This window comes from Sebastes fasciatus, chromosome 22 (assembly GCF_043250625.1).
Source record: "Sebastes fasciatus isolate fSebFas1 chromosome 22, fSebFas1.pri, whole genome shotgun sequence".
Lineage (NCBI taxonomy): Eukaryota > Metazoa > Chordata > Actinopteri > Perciformes > Sebastidae > Sebastes > Sebastes fasciatus.
Window position 1 is genome coordinate 22,621,881 of NC_133816.1, and position 22,844 is coordinate 22,644,724.

Here is a 22,844-nt window from a genome sequence, read left to right on the forward strand (position 1 = left end):
GTAGCTTCAACTGAGTTACTTTTAGTCTAGTTTAAGTGTTTAACTTCTTCGTATTTGTCTAATAAAGTTCACTCTTCCTTTGTTAAATGTGCCACTCTTCCTGTCTGTCTGCTGTCAGTAGACTTGTCCATGTCTGTGATTGGTTATAAACTGTAAACACCTCCTCGTTCATGTGAACGCGCTCACAGTCAGACAGAGAAACTCTGGGTTGATTTACTGAGTTGATAACCAGCTTCATAGGACCGTTTAGTGTGATCTCTGTTGTTAGAGTTAGTGAAGCCAGATAACGAGAAGATACCCTGGAGATGTTGAACTCACTTCGTAGTACAGACCTCTGGTTTGATAGCTCAGGGCTTGTGCCCTTTTCTCTCCAGAGGAAATCGTTGAAGGGAGGAGAGAGGAGATGGAGGAGGAGCCCAGTTGGTGCCGATGTCAATATATATTCTTCCTTTTTTTTTGGGATGAAATATGGATAAAACAAAATGGAGAGAAAAATAAATTAAAGAAAGAAAAAAATAATAATAAAAAAAAATAATAATAAACAAACAAATAAAGAAAACTTTTAAAAAAGCCAACATAACTGGGCAAAGATCAATGTCATGTGACTGTGTACAGTGTGTGCTTGAGGTGGCTGGCTGTTAGTCAGAGTGCTCCTCACTCTTCTGAGTCTGTTCAGGTTGACTTCATCTTTCACTTTCAGTCACACAACAGACTCTTCTGCCAGACTGAGGCCTGACTAGAACCGGTTCTTCCTCCTCGGTGGTGGAGTGAACTCTGTCAGAAGTCAAACTCACAGCTCTATGAGGCTCTCTTCTTTAAGGTGGAGGGGATCAATACAACTTCCTTCTCTCCGGCAGGGAAACAATAAATATCAGAATTAGAAATAATTTATTGATCCCCGTGGGAAAATTGAGGTACGTTTTGCTCCCAATCTCGAATATATAATATTTAATATTCAGTGGTTATCAGCAAACAAACAGGCTGTTGAGCAGTGGAGAAAGGAACACAGGAAAATACTGGTGTCATCTGGTGCACAGATTTATTCTGGTATAGACCAGAAATTCATACAAAAACATAAAATTACATTATATTTTACACATTCACTCACTGATATCAAACAGTTTCTACCACACATTATTCTAATCTGAATATCTTTTATACTCCCCTTTGTATGGTAAAATTTCCCTTTACACTACACACCAACAGGCCGAATGCTTGGCCTGTGTTCTTTCTCGAGAAACGCTCATACAAACAACTTAAGATAAATGCATGTTAGAATGCCCGAGCAGTCAAGGAGGCAATGAGGAGAAGTCCACAACCGGATGGTGTTTCAGCATGAAAACATTTTATTTTTCTTTCACCACACCGTACACACATGTTGGCCTCCACCTTAGTATTCCCCACTCGGCTTAGATTCACCAGCGTTATATAGCCCATTCAATTGGCACATACCATTCCTCATATTAAATACAACACACAAATATACAAATCTATTTAAATAAAACCATTACCCAAAATATAAATACTCTTGATAAATATATACACACCTAAATATCTTTACTAAATACCAATAATATTTCACCTGAATAAATACATTTAAAACAGTCCAGCCGAACTCCCCTCTACACGCTTCCCACTGGTTTTACCCTCCTGGAACTATTCATAGGTGCACGACCCTCGGGGATCTCTTTCGCCTGAACACCCTGGGGGGTCCATGCATGATATTGACATGACCGTTTTAATGTTAATACAAGTCAATCTACAATCTTCAGTTCTACTTCCTTATTCCACATTACCTTCCTTCACTACTGGGGTATAAATCGATGTGCATGTTAAGAAGTATTTTGTGTATTTTACAGGAGAACGACGAAGAAGAATCGCCCCGCGTCCCCGCTGTAAAATACCCTGCACGCCAGCCTCACCCCACTGAAATACATCGACAATAAATGAATTGATCAATAAATACATCTGTGTTTAATTACCCTGTTAACAACATGTGTCAATAAGTGCGTTCAATAACCATTTATGCAATGTAATTATAGTTATAGTTAAAGTTACTATGATTAACCTCCAGTAACGGCGAGCCGTCGTTACAATGCATATGAAACTAATATTGATTAGAACAACTTAAGATCAGGTGTAATTCATACTGTGCAATATTTTCAGGTGGAATTTCATTTCATTCTCACTGTGCAATATCATTTTCCACTTGTGCAATATTCTTAATAGTCTGTTTATTGCCAATACTGTATATAATGCTCCTATTTTTATACTTCCTTCCATTTAAATGGTTCATATTTTGTTACACTTTGTTTAGCTCTTTTTTTACTGTTAGCTGATGCATCTTGTTTTTTGCACTATCCCCTTTGCTGCTGTACACTGCAAATTTCTGCGGGACTAATAAAGGAATATCTTATCTTATCTTATAAACTTAACTCAAACTAATATTGATTAGAACAACTTAAGATAAATGCAAATTAAACAAATAATCATTAAAACAACTTAAGGTAAACTTAACTCAACAAAATGTGTAAAAATAACTATCAAGTGCATCTATAAAGAAAAATAAGGTGTGTTTGGGTGCATGAAGGCTGCATACAGTATATTTAAATCAGCGGTCTGGCTGCAGGTGCGGTTCGTCTTCACCGAAAGTGAATGAATAAAAGGCAACAAACTGCTGCTGCTGCTGTCAGTCCCAGTCCAGAGTAGAGGCCGATCCATCCCCGACTTGTTGCGTCGTGTCCCTTAGGTCCGGGCCAATTCTTCGCTGCTGTAAAGAGACCAAACAAATCTGCGTCATTCAGGTGAAGAAGCTGCTGAATTGAATCAGTTCAGAAAGTTCTCCTGTAATCAACTCACCAGTGACATTGAGGCAGCATTCACGGAAACTGACATACGGATCTATGATCACTTGGCACACGTAGACGCCCGAGTCTTTAGCCCTGAGTCTGGACATGTGAAGTCTGAGTCGTCCGTCTCTGAGGACGTCTTTATCACACCGGACTCGTCCTGTAAACTGTTCATCCTGAGACTCTGGGTCCTCAACACCTTCATGGAGATGAAACACGACGGAGGGCCTGTCATCAGTAAACATCTCACAATATACTATATAAGAGTCGAGGGGTCTGTTGATTAGATTTGAGAAGATCCATTCCATGGTGATGTTGTGGTTCTCCTCGGCCTCGTAGGACGTCCCGGTAAATGCTCCTGTAGAGGAGACAGAGAGGGAAAGTGAGGAGCAGACAAACTGACAACTTGAACATGTCAAACTCCATCTGTGGACAGTTTAGTGATCACGGTCTTTTCAATTATTAGTTCAACCGATACCTATTTATAACAAAGCTAAATTCTTGAGTGTTTTTGGGAGGTCACAGTGACATTTGATCACCAAAATCTAATCAGTTCATCCTCGAGTTCAAGTGGAAGTTTGTGCCAAATTTGAAGAAATTCCCTCACGGTGTTCCTGAGATATCAGGAGAATGAGATGGACCATAGACTGTGTATAAGAAGTAGACGCAGTCCCCGTGACGTCACCCATTGGTTGGTGGACAGCAGTTTTGAAGCCTCGAGTTCGGCCTTCATGGTTTTTGACCGTCGCCTTCTTGATTTTTTGGGCATCTCCATTTTGTTTTTTGGCTTTTTCCATCTTGTCTTTTGGTTTTTAGCCATTGCCATTGTACGTCGCCATTTTGTTTTTTGGCCGTCGCCATCGTGTTTTATGGCAACCAGAAATGACACGAGAGGGTGGAGCTAAGTACAACCGAACGTTGAATACGACATTTTTAGGCGACCAAAATGTTACAATTAACTTTGATGAAGTGAAAACACACTGTGAAAGGGTTAAAGTTGTAAGACGAAACCGCGGACAACACCCAGACCACAACGCCGTAGTAGCGACCTGTCAATCACCAGGTAGCCCCGCCCTAAAGCATCCCCTGCTTTATGGTCTATCTGACTCTAAATGGGACCATAATGTACTAAATGAACATCATGCTGTATTGAAGAAGACTTGAAACTAGAGATTGAGACCATAAACTCATGTTTACAATGTTTACTGAGGTAATAAATCAAGAGAGAAGTAGACTCATTTTCTCATTGACTTCTATACAGTCAGACTTCTTTTAGTAACCAGAGGAGTCGCCCCCTGCTGGCTGTTAGAGAGAATGCAGGTTTAAGACACTTCATGTCATGATCTGGCTGTGCCAGAGCATTGAACTTTTCCCCCTTTGTTATAAGTTAAGATTGTCTCTTGTTATAAGTTATGTTAATGTGATTTTGGTTTGTGTTGGGTTTGGTTTCTTTTATATTCTCATTCCAGTGTTTCCTGTTTTATTTTGTAATTCACTCCTCCTGTGTCTTGTCTGGTTTTACTTCCTACCTTTGTTTCTTTTCCCGCCTTTCTTGATTGTCTGCCCCGCCCTGATTTGTTTCACCTGTGTTTAATCACCGTCTTGTATTTAAGCCTGTGTGTTCCCCTCTGTCTTTGTCGGTTCGTTTGTCGCTCCAGCCCGTGCTACCTGGTCCTCCGTTTTGCTTGTTACCTCCTGCCCTGATCCTGGTGTTCCTCATGTTCCTCATGTTCCCCTGGTTTGTGATTTTTTGGTTTTGTTCTCAGTTTGTTTTTTTGTTGTTTGTTGGATTTGTTCTTTTCTACTTTGTTCCCCTCCCTGCGTTTTTGTTTTTCTTGATGCCTGGTGTTTTTTTTTGTTGTTTGGATTATTCAGCTGGATTTATTAAAGCTCGCTTTTATTTAAAAACTACATTTTCTGCCTGTAACTCTGCGTTTAGGTCCCCCTTAAATTCACATCACATGACACTTCATCATTGACTTCACTTCTCAGAACCGGAGGTTTCTGCCTGGGACTTTAATGCATGAAAAGTAAAAATAGTCTGAAAGTGTATTTAGTGTTTGTGGATAATAAAGTGAAGGTCAACTAACCAGAGACACAGGAGGTCAGACTGAGGAGCAGCAGGATGCTGCAGATCATCTTCATCCTGTGAGAGGAGACAGAAACACATCAGATACAAGTTCAGTTATTACAGGTAGAACAGAGACAATCTACAGTCTGTTTTAATTGAGTCATTACAATACCCGACAGTTTCCGTTCATATTTGAAAAATGAACATATACTAGTGTGGTGCCTGCTCAAAACGTGCCTCTTTAGAACGGACTGAATACTTGGCCTGTGGTGTTGTTGTATTTACTCTTCTGTTTAATTTTTCCTTTTATTTATCTAGTTGATTTTTTTATTAATTCTTAAATGTATTTATTTATGTATTTACCCAAGGACACACATTGAGTGACAGCCTCCTCATTTGCATAATGAGGCAGAAATGCATAAAGAAATGTATGAAGAAAAGAATGCAGAAAGAAATAAGTTTGGGGAAATAAATAAGGGGTGAAATTCAGAGGGAAAGTTGTGCATAAATAAATACATAGACAGATAAAATAAATAAAAATAAAAATAAATAAATAAGTAAAAGGGAACATTAAACAGAAGTAAATAAATAAGGGAAATAATACAAAGATAAATAATGAAGCAAATTAAAACAGATATCAATTTGTCACATTTTTATCAATTCATTAATGGCTATATTTATTTTAAATTTTTATTTTTTACTCCATTTAATGACATTTATTTATTTTTGCAGGTTCTGTCCTCCTGATTATGGTGCATTGAGTGTAGATTGACAAGGACAAAAATAATTCAAATGATTTCAGTATAAGGCTGAATCATCATACTTTATGAATGTACTGTAAGTTTTAAAACGATGAGGTCCTACCTGTTCATGTTTTTGTGCTCGGTGTCTGTCAGCTGTTCCAGGGAACCACGAATTCCTCCCCAAGTGCATCAACGAGGTCGAGCAAAAGAGGTTTCCCCACTAAACAACCTTCTGGTTGCATGGCATCGATCAGATACAGGAAAGACCTGGAAAGAAAACACGTTGCTTTACTCTTTAATTCTCACTGTTAGAAACGGATTATTAACTTTCCATGAATTCCAAAGATACCACATGCATATTAACAGCTATCTGTACAAACAGTGATGTTGATGTTGATGGTATTCAGATCAAAACAGGAAGTAACAAAACACACATCTACAAAGTCCACATCAAGATCATATCTGAACGCTGCTGACAACAAAACAGGGAAATGAATGATGGCGATTCTGTGTGCAGACTGATAAGAAAGTTCCTTTTCTTATTGACCTTTGAGTCGAGTTTGGAGTCACCACGCTTCGATGGTGACGTCAAAAATAGCATCCCTGAATAAAACTAGTGATGAGTCGCCCTCATGCATAAATCATACTGTACATCAAAAATAGTATAATTTTACGCATATATAATACAGGTAAATAGAAATACGCGGCGGAAAATGCCCCCTGACCCCCACTAGGTGACTTCACGCCTGGGAAAAAAGTAAAGAAAAAAGCACAAATAAAGCGTTTTTGTTTTACTTTAAAGCATGCAAACATGTTCTAGTAGAAACCCAAAATACAATAAGCACCTGAAAATAAGCAAAGTAAGTCCTTTTTAAACTACATTCATATTTGCATAATGATTCAAGGAGTTAAATTACTTTCTTTTTGCATTTTTTTCTGTAGCTAACTACTGAACAAACAATTTTGGGCCATAAAAGGAAAGGAATGCCCTGGCACTGCATTCACCAGGAGGCCATCGCCATCGCAACTTCAAACTAGTGTCAAAAACTCAGTTTTCCAGACAAAATTCGGAGTATTTGCGTACTTCATCTAGACAACACAGATAATGTATTTTAATAAAGATTGATTGCTCCATAGGTGATGTTTAAAATGCTTGATTTCCATTAAAGGGACTCTATGTAAGAATAAGAAATGCTTGTTAACAGCGACACTTGTGGCCGTTAAGTCAACGAAAGTCAGCGTCCTGTTGCTCGCGCTTGTGCTCGCTCTACATAGACATGAAGGAGCATCGCTCAACACAGTGAGGAGACACACGTCAGCTAAAAGCACAATATCACTCTATATTTCAGCTGCTTGGCAGTAATGTTAGCTGACCAGACGAAGGTCTCTCCATGAATCAATGCTGATCCTAGTGTTGGCTTTTCCTGCTTCAGTCTCCCGACCGCGGCCGGAGGGAACAGGGGAGACACCGGAGTTTTGGTCGGAGACGATAACGTTTCTCTCTGCGGAGCCCCGTCACTTCACAAGACACGGGAAACCTCTGTTGGTCTGGAGGAGCTGCAGCAGTTATTTCTGCACAAACGTCCACTTATTTCTGCACAAACGTCCACATTCACTAGATATTCTCAGAGCTACTAACTCTCCTGCAGTGTGGAGTGAGCAGCATGCACGTGGGAGTGAGAGAGAGAGAGAGAGAGAGAGAGAGAGAGAGAGAAGGAGCGCGGTGTGTGAGTGAAGGCAGGCAGAGGAGCAGAGGAGCAGAGTACAGCAGAGACTCCGGTCCTGGAGACCAAAGCTACGGTCTCCCCCGCGTCCTCCGACCGCGGCCAACACTGTTTAACAGACGGGCTCCACTAGATACAACTAAGAGGTTTTGGTGCTTCACTGTAGTTTGTGTTGGAGTCTGAGGCTGAACAGCGTAGCCACATGCGAGCACTCATGGGACACCGACCAGCAATGATTTATACGTGTAAGAAGTTACAAACAGTCCCTTTAACTATGCAACAGTTCACATGAGGATAGAATTGAAAATACTGTCAAAAATGAAGTTTTTCAGATAAAATTCTGAAATTTCCCACCCTACATCTACCATGAGCTGAAAATGTTGTCGTTTATTTTCATGAACATTGGAGCTTTATTTAGTGAGGATTTGCAGTAGCTGTGTACAGTAGGCCTGTTTACACTGAAACATTTTTCAGTAAACTGTCGGCTCAACTTTTGTCGGCTCAATTCAAGAATCTGTTTGGATGGTTTGTGGAGGACAGTCTGAAGATGAAGGAAGTTTGGTGACAATTGAACAAAAAATGAGGGAGGAGATTTAATTAGTTTTAGTGATGGATTTCATAATTCCTGCCACGCTGAGGCATGTACGGCTGATTTGTTATGAATGTTCAAAGGTTTAAACTTTAGTTTGCTGACTGGACCAATGTGCAAAGTTTGGTTTACTTTCAGATTTCCTAGGAAGAAGAAGAAGAATAAGAATATTGACTAAAACAAGAGCTTTTTCTAAGTAGCTTTAGTTAGCTCCTAGGGTTCTGTGGCTTTAGTCCAACTTCTTGCATCACTTGCTTTTGCATCACTACACGAGTAACCAGAAAGGCACTAGCAGCTCAAGGTCATGTCCTATCTCGCTGACAAACAAACAAAATCATGCAATGTAATAACACACATTGGTATTAATATAGTGTATATACACACACATATATATATAAACTCACAGGGGACTTTTTTCTGATCTGCATTGCCTGCTTTTACTGTTTATAGCTACTAGTACATAACTTTTGAGTATTTTCACAGTGTATTAGTACTTTTAAATAAATAAATGAGCTGGATTCTTCTACTACCTCTATACAGTAATGATCTATTTATGACACTGAAACCTCAGAAGATGTGTTTAAAGTCCTGACTGTGTTTGTTATTGGAAGCTTTGAAGACCTAAAGGGACCCACATCATCACTGCAGATTCATCTCCTTGTTCCACACTTGATAAACAGACTTCCTCTTTTTCTGTGAGGAAAACACGCAGCAACTAATATCGTCTGTTTGTCAGCCACGTGTTGACAGCAGTAAATACCGGCTACCACAGTTTAAATACACGATTAAAACACAAAAGGTGAATCTTACAGGATGTTTGAGCTACTTACGTGTTAGAAGACGAGCGAGCAGCTCTCTGTGTGTGTGTGTCTGTCACAGGGGCTCTTTTCTGTTGTCAGATGGGCGTTTACATTCATCAGTAGGATACGCGAGTCATGTAGGCATGTGACCTGCCTTCCTGTTATGGCTACTGTTTCCATCTATTGTCTGCTGAAAATGCAAAAATAAATACATTTAAAAATGAATACAAATAAATACATAAATAAATAAAAGAGAAATAATACAAGGATAAATTAATCAAGAAGCAAATTAAAACAGAATTAATATTATATTTGCTGTATCCTACGTCCTCTGGATTCTACATTTCCCATAATGCAATTTATTATAGAAAAAACAGCTTTTTATTCCAGAGCCACAGAAGACATAAGATCTATAAGCATTACAGGATGAGTAGTACTCCTCTTGACGAGTAAACTAAACTTCCTTCAGTGTGATTTTAATATCACACACAGGTGGGATATGAAAAGTGACTTTTATTGATATTCAATCATGTTAAAGTTGACATTGATTATCAGATTGAGTGACTGACTTCACTTTGTGAGGCAGATCAGAAAATTACATTCTTTGAGATAAATCTAGAGATAAATGTTAACATGACATCTAGTGGTCTTTTTCAGTACTACAAGTTTAATAGCAGCTTTTTCCCTCAGAACAATTAATCAAATCCTTAATATAATATCCTTAAATATGTTCAACAAAGAGGCAAAACAAACAGATAGATATGAGACGTGAAGCTCGATGGTTTCATTAGTATTAATATTAGTTGTCCAACAACGTAATCTTTTCTCTGCAGGCTCATATTTGAATGAAGCAACACAGACAGGAGCTCTGGGCTAAATCTCTTTATTTGATTTGAATACACACCAGTCATTGCTCACATAAAAGGGATTTGAATTCTGTCAAATGGTCATTTTAATGGACAAATACAATGACCTTCACATAACCTTGTGTCTCTTCTGTCCTACAGGACCAAACTACGAGACTCTGCTGAGCAACAACCAACCGTGGAAGCCAACTGAGAAATGAGAAATTGCGTCTGTCTACTCTGCTCCTCTTCTTCCTCCTCCTCCTCCTCCTCTTCCTCCTCCTCCTCCTCCTCTTCCTCTTCCTCCTCATCCTCCTCCTCCTCCTCCTCCTCCTCATCCTCATCCTCCTCATCCTCATCCTCCTCCTCCTCCTTCTCCTCCTCATCTTCCTCCTCCTCCTCCTCCTCCTCCTCCTCCTCCTCCTCTGTTCAGGTTGAAAATGATTATAAATTATTGATCCCCAGGGCAGAATTGAGATACGTTTTGCTCCCAATCTCGATTATATTTAATATTTAATATTCAGAGGTTATCATCAAACAAACAGGCTGTTGAGCAGTGGAGAAAGGAACACAGGAAAATACTGGTGTCATCTGGTGCACAGATTTATTCTGGTATAGAAATTCATACAAAAATATAAAATGATTGTAGTGGCTATCTTTAGTCTTCATACTTCTATCTTCGTATTAACTTACTTTCTTTCGTTAACTACACTTCAAGAACGACATCACAATGTTTTACGCGTTGAGTCGGCCCGGTAGCAACGCCAACGGCAACGGTAAAACAACCGTGTTGCTCCGCCGGTAACTCATTTATTCACAACTGAACCTTTTCACAATAAAAGCCATTTCACAATAAAAGTTCACTTCCTGTCCCTAAGTCACATGTGGAAGCCTCACAGGACTAAACTCAAAGTCACAGTGGTAAACATACAGGAAGGAATCACCATATATAGTCATAATATTCTCTTACATTTAACTGAAATATATTTCTGACTGAACTTCAGCAAATAATATTATCAACACAATAAACATAAGCTTGGCACTAGTAAATGGCGCTTACATTCCGGCCCCTAATTGTTACTGCTGAGGCATAACAATTACACATTAACACATTAAAGCGTCATGTAACTTAAAACTCAGGATTTATATGACTGACTTATTTAAACATGAACTTATATTCATCTCCTAAACAGTACATTTCAAATCCACATTTAGTTTGAATACTAAATTTACTCAAATGTAGTATGTAGCATAAATCTCATGCTTTAAGCACAAGTATATCATACATGAAATATGAACATCTACACTTGGTCATCCATTTCAAGCAACAGACATAACTTATCTGTTGGCCTTTCCAAAAGACTAGTTTTAGTTTTCACAAAAACACGTCTGACAAGTCCGTTTGAATCAGATATTGTCCTTTCAACTTTTGCCATCAACCAGGAGCTTCTTGGTGCACTGTCATCAACTATGAGGACGACATCTCCTGGTTTCAGATTTCTCCTGGGTACTAACCACTTTTGTCTTTCTTGCAAAAGCGGCAAGTACTCCTTTGTCCAACGCTTCCAAAAGATGTCAGACAGGTACTGCACCTGTTTCCACCTCCTCTTGACATACAGATCTTCCTTTTGAAATACTCCAGGTGGTAGCACTGGTTGTCTTTTAAGAAGAAGTATGTGGTTTGGTGTCAGCGCTTCTAGATCATCTGGATCATTTGAGACTCTTGTTATTGGCCTGCTATTGATAATTGCCTCAACTTCACATAACAATGTCTGGAGGCATTCATCGTCGAGGGGCTGCTGTTTCAGAGTCTGGTTAAGAATTTTCCTTACAGATCGTATCTGCCTCTCCCAAACGCCACCAAAATGTGAACCTGCTGGTGGGTTGAATATCCAGGTAATGCCTTTCTGGATGAGCATGTCTGAGATTTTTGATTGATTCCAACCTTTAATTGCTTCACGCATTTCTTTCTCTGCTCCCACCAGGTTTGTGCCATTATCTGATCTCATAACAGACACTTGACCTCTCCTAGCAATAAATCTCCTAAATGCATTTATGCATGAGTCAGTGTCGAGTGAATGGGCAACTTCTATGTGAATTGCTCTAACAGTAAGACATGTGAACAATACACCATACCTCTTGACTCTACTCCGCCCACGCTTGACCTCAAAGGGTCCAAAAAAGTCTATTCCCACATTAGTGAATGGGGGCTTGTCAGGTATCAAACGATCTTGTGGCAGATTTGCCATTCTCTGTTCACCAGGTTTTGCTGAGATCCTTTTGCATGTGACACACTTAGACAGTATTTTCCTAATGGCAGAGTCTGCTTGTGGAATCCAGAATCTCTCTCTCAGTCTGGATAGTGTATAATTCCTTCCGCCATGTCCTGTTTCTTGGTGAATATGTCTGAGAATCAAAGTGGAAACATGATGACCTTTAGGAAGAATCACAGGATGCTTAGCATCTTCTGGCAATGCAGACTGATGCAACCTCCCTCCAACTCTTAAAATCCCATTTTGAAGAACAGGATCAAGCTTGACTATGTGACTGCTCCCTTTAAGCTTGTCACCTTTCTGAAGAGAAATAAGCTCATCACCAAAGCCTTGACTTTGACAAAACTTGATAATCTCACTTTCTCCCATTGCAACATCTTCAGCAGTGAGCAGAGATCCCTTCATGGTTGATCTGAACTTGTGCATTTTGCTTGTAACCATCTCAGTTTTCTTCTCATGACTCCAAGTGTCACTTGCCTGTGAGATGAGAAACTTACGATGTGTGCTCAGCTTATGAAGCAGTTGTTTGAATCTCATCATCCAGGAAACTGCCTTTTTTAGACAGTTCCACTCTGAATAGTGACAAATCAGCTTGTTAAGTGGGTTTTCATGCACATCTGTGGCATTCACACACATTGCTCCTTTAACTTCAACATCATCTGTGTGTATTTCTCTCATGTCTGGTGAAACTGGCCAATGTTCCTTGTCCTTTGTCAAAAACTGTGGCCCAGCAATCCAGGTTTGACATCTTGTGAATGTGTCTGCATTCATTCCTCGTGATGTATAATCAGCGGGATTCAACTCTGAATTAACATACATCCACTGACTTGGTTTAGTATTGTCGCTGATGAGTGACACTCTGTTTGCTACAAATGTTTTGTACCTGACATTTTTATTGGCAATGTACCTTAACACAGTAGTACTATCAGACCAAAGCACTGATTCTTCCAGCGGCATTTGCAGCTCCTTTCTCATGAGCCGGTCCATTTTTACAGCAACTGCAGCTGCTGTTAATTCCAGCCTCGGAATCGTTGTTTGTTTCAGCGGTGACACTCTCGACTTGCTGATGATGAATGAACAGTGAGTTTCTCCTTTTCCATTTGTTATGCGAAGGTAGGTAACAACTCCGTAGCCTTTTTCACTCGCATCAGCGAAGTGATGCAACTGTGCTGATGTGATTTTTCCAAATCCAGTTGGTTTCAGGCATCTATCCACAGTGAAACCATGAAGCTTTGTGAGGTCAGAAAGCCACCTTTGTGACCTTTGAGCCAATTCAGCAGGGATATCCTCATCCCAGGAGACTTTCCTGCCACATAGCTCCTGCAGGATCATTTTTGCTGGAAGGATGACTGGTGACAGAAATCCTAATGGATCATATATAGCACTCACAAATGAGAGGATACCACGTCTTGTCTGTGGCGTATGTTTTGCATTTATCCTGATCTTGAATACATCTGACTCTGTGCACCAGTTTACTCCTAAGACTCTTTCATCAGGTAACACATCATGACTGAGATCCAAATCCTTAACCTCCTTTGCCCTTTCTGTTTCAGGTATGGAGGCAAGGACGGCTCTGCTATTGCTCATCCACTTTGTTAAATGGAATCCTCCACTCTCACACAGTGGTGTTAAGTCCTTGACCATAGCACACGCTTGGGTTTCATCTGATACTGACTGTAGACAATCATCTACATAAAAATTGTTCAGAACTGCTTTAACTGCAGCAGGTGGCATTTTGTCTTTAGCATCTTCAGCTGTCCTCCTCAGTGCAAAGTTGGCACAGCTGGGGGAGGAAGTCGCCCCAAACAAGTGCACAACCATCTTGTATTCTTGCAGAGGTTCGTTCAAGTCTCCATTCGGCCACCATAGGAAACGCAGAAGGTCACTGTCCTCTGGTGGTACCCTCACTTGGTGATACATAGCCTCTATGTCTGACATTAAGGCAATGTGGTCATGTCTGAATCGTGTCAACACTCCAACAACTGAGTTTGTTAAATCTGGACCTTGCAAAAGTTCTCCATTTAATGACTTGCCTTGATATGTTACTGCACAGTCAAAAACTACATGGAGCTTCCCTTTTTGGGGGTGGTACACCCCATGATGAGGTATGTACCAAACTCTCTCATCTTCAGACACAGTCTCTTCATTTGGTACTGGAACTGCGTAACCTTTAATCAACAGGTCAGACATGAAGCTTTGATATTCTCTGTGAAACTCCTTGTTTTTGGTAAGTTTCCTTTTCAGGTTTTCTGTTCTCTGCACAACTACACTGCGGTTGTTAGGCATTTTGACAGCCTTGTTTCTTAAAGGAAGACGTATACTGTAGTGTCCATCAACCACTTTAACTGTTTCATTGACAGAGTCCATAAACTGAATGTCTTCTTGTGACATTTCCTGTTTTTCTTCACTTGCCTTTTCTGGAAAATCGTGGTTGAATTGTTGCATCAGCATGTCTTCTACCCTTGCAATAGAGATGCGATTTACAGAAACACTTAGTCCACTTTCAGGTGGCGTAGTACAATCATCTCTCCTGAGAGGACCGTTGATGACCCATCCTAGGATTGTGCGAACTGCATATGGACCGTCATCCTCACTGTGAATGACCTCCCATGGCTCCATAGCCTTGTAAACATTACATCCTATCAACAGTCCAATGTCTGCATCTATGTGTGGCAGCTCGATTCTCTGAAGGTGTGGCCACTGTTCCAAATCTTCCTGCATTGGAATGTTGTCTTTGGACACTGGAATGTCTTTGTGGGTGTAAATGTCAGGTAAGTCAACATAAATGTTCTCTTTCAAACCACATACCTCTAATCCTGAAAGATGGTAGCTTGACTCTAACTTTTCCTGACCCATAGTGCGAAGCAGAATTTGAGTTTTCTTGCCTTCAGTCTCAAGCTGTCTCATCAGCTTCTCGGAGCAGAATGTGGCTTGGCTTCCATTATCCATGAATGCATAGGTCTCAATTATCTTGTTGCTTTTCTTTAACTTGACACACACTGGCACAATTGACAGAACACGACTGTCCTTTCCGGCCCCGGTGGCTCCACAAGTTCCACCTGAAATGTGTGTTGTTTCATTAGTCGTAGTACTTTCAGTGGTGCTTTTCTGTCTGCTTTCAAATGCTTCCTTATCTTCCCTTGTGAAATGAAGCATGCTTGGATGTCTCTTAGAGCAGTGCTCACATGTAGCTCTTTTCTTACAGTCTTTACTCAAATGTCCTGGTGTCAAACATGCAAAGCATAAACCCTTTACTTTGAGAAACTGTATTCTTTCCTTGTACGGCTGGTTTCTGATTTTGTGGCATTCTGCCAAGACATGTTGTTTTTCACAGTATACACATGGCTTGTGGAAGGCATTACTGGTGTAACATGAGAAATCTTTACTGTTTTCAGATGAACTTTCATTTGATGCTGGTGCTACACTTGTGGCAAATGCAGTCCCCTTTGGCCTAGGTGCTTGATTCATTCTCACATTTGCATAAGGTTTTCCCTTATCTTCAGCACTCTTTATGTCCCCAAACACAGGATCTGCAGCTATTTTAGCTTGCCTGTTTATGAATCTGATCAAATCTGGAAACTTTGCTCTTTTTCCACTTTTCTCTTGAATGTCGAAGGCAGAAACTCTCCACATTTCTCTCATTTTGTATGGTAGCTTGGAGACAATGACTCTGATGTTAGTAGGATTCTCCATGTCTTGAAGCTGGTCAATGTCTTTCATTGCATTGTTACAACCTGTGAGAAACAGGGAGTAACTATGAAGAGCCTTAGCGTCATCTGGTTTAATTTGCGGCCAGTTGAGGGCCCTGTTTATGTATGCAGATGCAATTTTCAGTTCGTTACCATAGTGATATGTCAGCAATTTCCTTGCCTCGATGTAGCCTTGATGAGGACTCATGTGCTGACAACTTCTGACCAAGTCTCTGGGTTCACCTCTGGTAAACTGTTCAAGGTAATATAACCTGTCACCATCACTATCAGCTTTGTCATGAATAGTATGGTCAAAAGCCCTTAAGAATGATCTTAATTCAAGTGGATCACCACTGAAAACAGGAACATCTCTTTGGGGCAGATGTGACAGTCTCTGTTGTTTGACTAACATCTCAGTGATGTCATTTTGTTTCAACATCACTTCACATAGGTTGATTGCATTTCCATTGTAATCATTTTGCTGTATGTCATCTTCTTGTTTCACTTGATAGTCATTTGCATTTGACTGCTCGTTATGTTCATAACGTATTTCTGGCTCTTGGCTGCTTAGCTGCTGATTGACCACTAAGCTTGCATCGCGGTGATCAATTACATCACCGTTACAGCTCTCATACTCACAATTTTCCAACGCCTTTATTTTGGCTGTAGAGGCAGCAATAGCTGTGTCGATATCAAGCTGTTCCCTTTTTGCCTTTAACTTGCATTCTTCGATGTCTAATGCTTGTCTCTGTTTCAGGGATGCTGCACGTGCAAGTAAAGCGGCGCGTTCTGCTTCTTCCTTGTGTCGTACAGATGATATGGAGGAGACTCTGGATGATTTTGATGAGCTGCTGGTAACTGTGCTTCGTGCAACATATGAACCAGATTTCTTTTTTGCTGGTGTATCAGTTACAGATACACTATCATCTGGATTCACATCTTCTTGATGTTGCTCCCTCGTTGTAGAAATCCATTTTTCAACTTCATTCCTGAAATTACTGAATTGTTCCTCTTTTGGCTTGTACCAAAACCTTTGGTCATCATCCTTTTCTTCTTCAGGTAACAGCAACAGTACATCCTCATTTGCATCAATAAACTCCTTTAGTAGTTTTGAGCATTCATATAAATGTTCATCAACAATTTCTGGACTCTCATTATCTTTCATTAGTCCATTAATCTTATTTGTTTTTGATGTTAACTGTGACAGTTTAGATCTCCTTGCATTTATATGCCTGGTCAGTCGATCTTCCAAACCTCTTTCGGTGTATCTTGGTGCCCTCTTGTGGCCAGACCTGCCGCTGCAGCTCTGGGCTCTCGACGTCGAATTCTGTCTGTCGTCGTCCGCCATCTTAGCTTTTTACACAACTTCTAGCTCAACAAGTGTTCATGAGAAATGGTCTATGACACAAAGCACACCTGGCTTTCTTCACAAATGTCATCTTCTTAAGACCAAAACGTCCTTGCTGTCTCATTTTCTTTAGAAGCTGGGTATCTTGTATTTATTCATTTTCGGGACATTTCTGCAGCATATCTGTGTCCATGCTGTCTTCAGATAGTTTCCTTATGTCTTCTTATAACTTTGGGCACTTATCTGAAACCGTAGTTTATTCCTTCTGTTCAGTTCTTTTGTCGTCATGGCGACGCAGCAGTAGGCCTGCTCCTCGTGAGCGGGTTGTTTTACTTAATGTAGTGGCTATCTTTAGTCTTCATACTTCTATCTTCGTATTAACTTACTTTCTTTCGTTAACCACACTTCAAGAACGACATCACAATGTTTTACGCGTTGAGTCGGCCCGGTAGCAACGCCAACGGCAACGGTAAAACAACCGTGTTGCTCCGCCGGTAACTCATTTATTCACAACTGAACCTTTTCACAATAAAAGCCATTTCACAATAAAAGTTCACTTCCTGTCCCTAAGTCACATGTGGAAGCCTCACAGGACTAAACTCAAAGTCACAGTGGTAAACATACAGGAAGGAATCACCATATATAGTCATAATATTCTCTTACATTTAACTGAAATATATTTCTGACTGAACTTCAGCAAATAATATTATCAACACAATAAACATAAGCTTGGCACTAGTAAATGGCGCTTACAATGATATTATATTTTACACACTCATTCACTGATATCAAACAGTTTCTACCACACATTATTCTAATCTGAATATCTTTAATACACCTGGAATGGTTCGAATGCTTGGCCTGTGTTGTTGCTGTGTTGTTTCTAGAGAACCGCTCACACAAACAGCTTCACACTGAGCTTCCTTTGGTCCTGATCAACACACCTACCATGACACAGTCAGACACACACCGAGTCAACCCGGAAACACCGGTGAAACACACTTAGTGAGATGTTTACACTCAGGATGATGATTTGGAGGGAGGCCTGAACCGACGGACTGACGGTGTTACAGACTTTCTCACTAGAGTTAAGGACTTTTGGAGCTCGTGCTGCTTTCACTGCAAAGGGCTGGGTTTTTAGGTTGGATCATTTTTAAAATCTAGTGTCCTCAAATAATCATTAGAACAACTTCAAATAAACTGAGCTGAAGCAAATATTCATCAGAACTTAAGATAGACTTACCTAAAAAACAAATATTCATTAGTGTCCCTGTCTTGGTGTCAGTCCACTGGTCAGTCATGTGTAATCAGTAGCACAGAGGAAGAAGTCCTGTGAGGACTAAAGACAGACTGTAGATTGTCTCTGTTCTACCTGTAATAACTGAACTTGTATCTGATGTGTTTCTGTCTCCTCTCACAGGATGAAGATGATCTGCAGCATCCTGCTGCTCCTCAGTCTGACCTCCTGTGTCTCTGGTTAGTTGACCTTCACTTTATTATCCACAAACACTAAATACACTTTCAGACAAACATCTCTAGATGGAGTTTGACATGTTCAAGTTGTCAGTTTGTCTGCTGCTCACTTTCCCTCTCTGTCTCCTCTACAGGAGCATTTGTAGTGAATGTGGAACAGACCTCCTATCAGGCAGAGGAGAACCACAACATCACACTGGAGTGGATGTTCACACCCAGAACCAACAGTTCCCCCAACGCACTTTCTATCCTCTGTCGACTGTTTGCTGATCTCAAGACCTTAGTCCTGTTTCATCTCCATGAAGGTGTTGAGCTCCCAGAGTCTCAGAATAAACAGTTTGCAGGACGAGTCCGGTGGGACAAAGACGTCCTCAGAGACGGACGAATCAGACTTCACATGTCCAGACTCAGGATTAATGACTCTGGTCGGTACCGGTGTGAAGTGCTCACACTTTATGGTGGGAGCTACAAGATGTGTCACCTCAAAGTCACAGGTGAGTGTATTCAGTAGAAGTCAGTCAGTGAAACCAGACTAAGAGTCTACAGCCCTGCTAGTGCTAAACACATCTTAGTTTAGCATGTTAGCATGCTGCAGGGGTCATACTGGTTAGTATAAAGTAGTCTCAGCTTCATCCCTGCTGGAGCTGTACCAAAGAACACATATTACTAAGAAGTGAAAGTCAACTGGTCGTTCCATTACAACGTCAGCTCCCAGCAGCAGAGCTACGCTTCCGCCATTTTGGACTGAAAGCGACTACCAGACGCAGTAAAACGTACGTCATGGCTACCGCTGATGAAGACTAGGATCATATTTAGTCTTTCTTTTGTCAGTCTGCTGGATTTATTTAGTTTCCTGTTTCAGTAAAATGGTTCCACTTCAGACAATCACACACATTTTATTTTCTGTCCTTTACAGCAGCTGCTGATGAGCCCAAACCTCCGAGACCAACAATGAGACCACAACCAGAGAGACCAACAACGAGACCACAACCAGAGAGACCAACAATGAGACCACAACCAGAGAGTCGGGGATGGATCTTCCTCTACGTTGGGCTGCCAGCAGCTCTACTGGTTCTCTGTGTTGTATTCTGCTTTGTCTTCCTTCGTAAACGTACTCGTAGGCCTATTAGAGGAAACATGGAAACAGACGTACAGACCATGTGACCCGTTGGAGGAGGTTATACCTCTGTAGGATTCCAGAGAGAGGAGATGATAGTTGTATCATCAATGTGAGCAAAAACATAAAATGTCACAGAATGATGCATGTGTTTGGGATACAGTGTAAATATAGAACACACAGCATTTTTAGCTTTATAAAATGTTGAACTATGTTGTATGTGTAAGGCAGTAGCCTAAATCGACCACCAGGTGTCGCTGGTGAGCTGTCAATCCCCATCCAGAATTGAGCAATTATCCCTTACAGGACACCGTAGTTATGAAATCCAGGGTGCATCCCAAAGCTCTTATTTGTCGTTTCCTCGCTCCTCGCTCCTCGCTTGAACAGGAAGTTGTTCTGGTGCACCACCTTGAAGACCGTCCCAAAGCTCTTATTTCTGCACCGAGGAGCGAGGAGCGAGGATACACGAAAGCATCCTTCACGGAAGTCTTTTACCGACCGACACGCCCCCTTACTGGATATCAGTTACTGATTGGACGCTGCTGCTGATAGACACGCCCCCTTATTGGATATCAGTTACTGATTGGACGCTGCTGAGTCGAGGATGGATCGGCTTCTACATTATACTGACAACAGCTCTACTGGTTCTCTGTGCTGGACTCTACTTTGCCTTCTATCTTAAATCTACTGGTAATAGAGGAAACCTCTGTGCAGCCGAAAACACGATGAGTTTCTTAGAGGAACAACCCATCACGGTTAACCAAGCGGCAACCTCCAGTGCTGAGATAAGGTTGTGTCTAGAAGGTAACCCCCAAGCTGCGAAAATGTGCGAAAAGTCTTGCGAGACTCTCTGCCCAACGACCTATCCTAACCTCAACCATTCAAGGTCAATACCTAACCTCAACTATTAGGGGTCAATGCCTTACCTGCCATTTGACGCTCAGATGATTAAAGTGGTGCAGTCCTGTTTTGCCCAACTGAGACATTTTACCAAGATCAGGGGTCTCATTTATAAAACAGTGCGTAGGATCCATATGAATTCATGGTGCTCTCAACACCACACAGCCTGCGCTTCTGTGGGACAAGCTGGAGAACACAGGAGTCGACCTTCACCTCACATCCTTGATATTGGACTACCTCACCAACCGACCACAGTATGTGAGGACACGGGACTGTGTGCCTGACATGGTGGTCTGCAGTACGGGGGCCCCGCAGGGAACGGTCTTGGCTCCGTTCCTCTTCACCCTCCACACTGCAGACTTCACCCACAACTCACCAACCTGTCACCTGCACAAGTTCTCTGACGACTATGCAATCACAGCCTCATCAAAGAGGGGGACGACAGGGAGTACCGAGGACTGACTCAGGACTTTGTGGACTGGTACCAGCAGAACCGCCTCCAGCTCAACTCAGGGAAAACAAAAGAGCTGGTGGTGGATTTCCGCAGACGCACACACTCCTTGGTCCTGGACTGGACTGACAACTCAACTGCACGCTACAGGAAAGGCCAGAGCAGACTCTACCTGCTCAGGAGACTGAGGTCTTTTGGAGTGCAGGTGGCTCTCCTGAAGACCTTTTATGACACGGTGGTGGCATCAACTGTTTTTTATGGAGTGGTCTGCTGGGGCAGCAGCATCTCGGCTGCAGACAGGAAGACCTCGACAGAGTGATCAGGAAGGCCAGCTCTGTCCTGGGATTCCCCCTGGACACAGTGGAGGTGGTGGGAGAGAGGAGGATGATGGGTAAGCTGTCATCCATGATGGAGAACGACTCCCACCCCCATGCAGGACACCATCTCAGCACTGGAGAGCTCCTTCAGCGACAAGCTGCTCCACCCAAAGTGTGTGAAGGAGCGCTATCGCAGCTCCTTCCTTCCTGTAGCTGTCAGACTCCACAACCAGCACTGCTCCCAGTAGACCACAACCAGCACTGCTCCCAGTAGACCACAACCAGCACTGCTCCCAGCAGACCACAACCAGCACTGCTCCCAGTAGACCACAACCAGCACTGCTCCCAGTAGACCACAACCAGCACTGCTCCCAGTAGACCACAACCAGCACTGCTCCCAGCAGACCACTTACACACCACAGACTGACAGTAACTATACTGTATACTGACTGTGCAACACCATTACTGTTCAGCTGTCATTCATACTGTGAAATATTTTCTTTTATTTTAATATTTACTGATCCTGTATTTTTTATATTTCCTTACTCTTATTATTAAATCTCATTATTTATAATGTCAAGATGGGTAATAACACGGTGTATATGTTTATCAAGCACTGCACTGCAAATTTTGACAAAAATGAAAAATGTCATTGCTGGGCAGAAACACCCTGTTACTGTTGCCTAAACCTAAGTTAGTGATTTTCTTTCTTAGATATAACTGCGGACGTTTGCGTGGCGAACAAATGACGCGCTAAAAGCCTAAAATTCGTACTCATGACACGTGGAAAGTCTGCGTAAATGTCGTGCTATTTCTACGCCTTCCCGTGAGACCGGGTTGAATGTTTACTTTCATTTTTAAAAAGGGATCAGTAATTTCCTAAAGCAGCTGGGCACTGTAGTTTTTAACAAACGTTACTCAAACAGGAGGAAGTAGTGCATTTGTTGGGGACTATTTTCAGCTGTGGATTAATACACATACAGTGAGGTGGTGGTTTGTTTCTGCTGCCCCCAAGTGGCCAAATAAATCAGTAAAGAAGAATTTAAGGGGAGCTTAAGAGCTCCTCCTTGTGGAGTGATTGAAGAACATTTCTAATTGCTATAAAACAACAGATATACTATAAATAAGTATTGATCTATACAGATGTCTGCTATATGGCCTTGCTTGACCGTTTCCCAGGAAGATAGCCTACAGTTTCAAACATGTGTTTTATATATATAACCTTGCGTGGACTCCCTTTGTGTCCCATTCCCTGAGCCAGTTTGTGACATCAGCCGTTTGTCTGTCAGCAGCGAGAAAGGATGAAGATGAATGTGTTATATCTCAGCGCTTGTGAGTAACCACGTCTTTAAGCATTGATGTTGCAGTAAAGTCAGTGTTGTACTATAATAGATGATGTTTCTGGATTAGTTACTGCTGCACTAGTGTGCATGAAAAGCTGTCAGATGTTCACATGTAGTGGAGTAACAAGTACAATATTTCCCTCTGAGATGTAGTGGAGTATAAAGTAGCAGAAAATGGAAATACTCAAGTAAAGTACCTTGAATTTGTATTTAAATACAGTAACTAGTTACATTAAACCACTGCTGATATCAATCAATATCCTGATCTTATCTCCTCTGTGTGTGTTTCTCAGGTGTGTTTCATGCCCTTGC

At 41.4% G+C, this 22,844-nt stretch overlaps 3 protein-coding genes across 7 annotated transcripts in view; 2 read left to right on the forward strand and 1 right to left on the reverse strand.

Annotated features, from left to right (window-relative positions):
- Positions 1-22,789, forward strand: part of LOC141760301 (programmed cell death 1 ligand 1-like) — a 57,175-nt gene extending 34,386 nt beyond the window's left edge. Inside the window, exons 5-6 of the transcript XR_012592318.1 lie at positions 19,828-21,618; positions 22,479-22,789. The gene's annotated coding sequence lies outside the window, so the exon portion shown is untranslated. The remainder of the gene's footprint in view (positions 1-19,827; positions 21,619-22,478) is intronic.
- Positions 1-22,844, forward strand: part of LOC141761334 (CD276 antigen-like) — a 58,946-nt gene that overhangs the window by 29,135 nt on the left and 6,967 nt on the right. The window contains exon 6 of the mRNA XM_074624670.1: positions 18,539-18,898. Coding sequence (XP_074480771.1) covers positions 18,539-18,898 — 360 coding nt within the window. The remainder of the gene's footprint in view (positions 1-18,538; positions 18,899-22,844) is intronic.
- LOC141760294 (uncharacterized) overlaps positions 1-22,844 on the reverse strand; it is an 85,798-nt gene that overhangs the window by 11,102 nt on the left and 51,852 nt on the right. For 2 of the 5 annotated variants that reach the window (XR_012592315.1, XR_012592316.1), the window contains 2 exons: positions 9,761-10,277; positions 4,940-4,995 (listed from right to left, as the gene is read on the reverse strand). Coding sequence is in view for 2 of the 5 variants with exons in the window: in XM_074622962.1 (XP_074479063.1) it covers positions 2,643-2,770; positions 2,860-3,207; positions 4,940-4,994 (531 nt within the window). In the remaining 3 variants the exon portion in view is untranslated. Of the gene's footprint in view, positions 1-1,386; positions 2,771-2,859; positions 3,208-4,939; positions 4,996-9,760; positions 10,278-22,844 lie in introns of those variants that run through there. The other 3 variants (XM_074622962.1, XM_074622959.1, XM_074622958.1) reach the window with 3 other exon arrangements.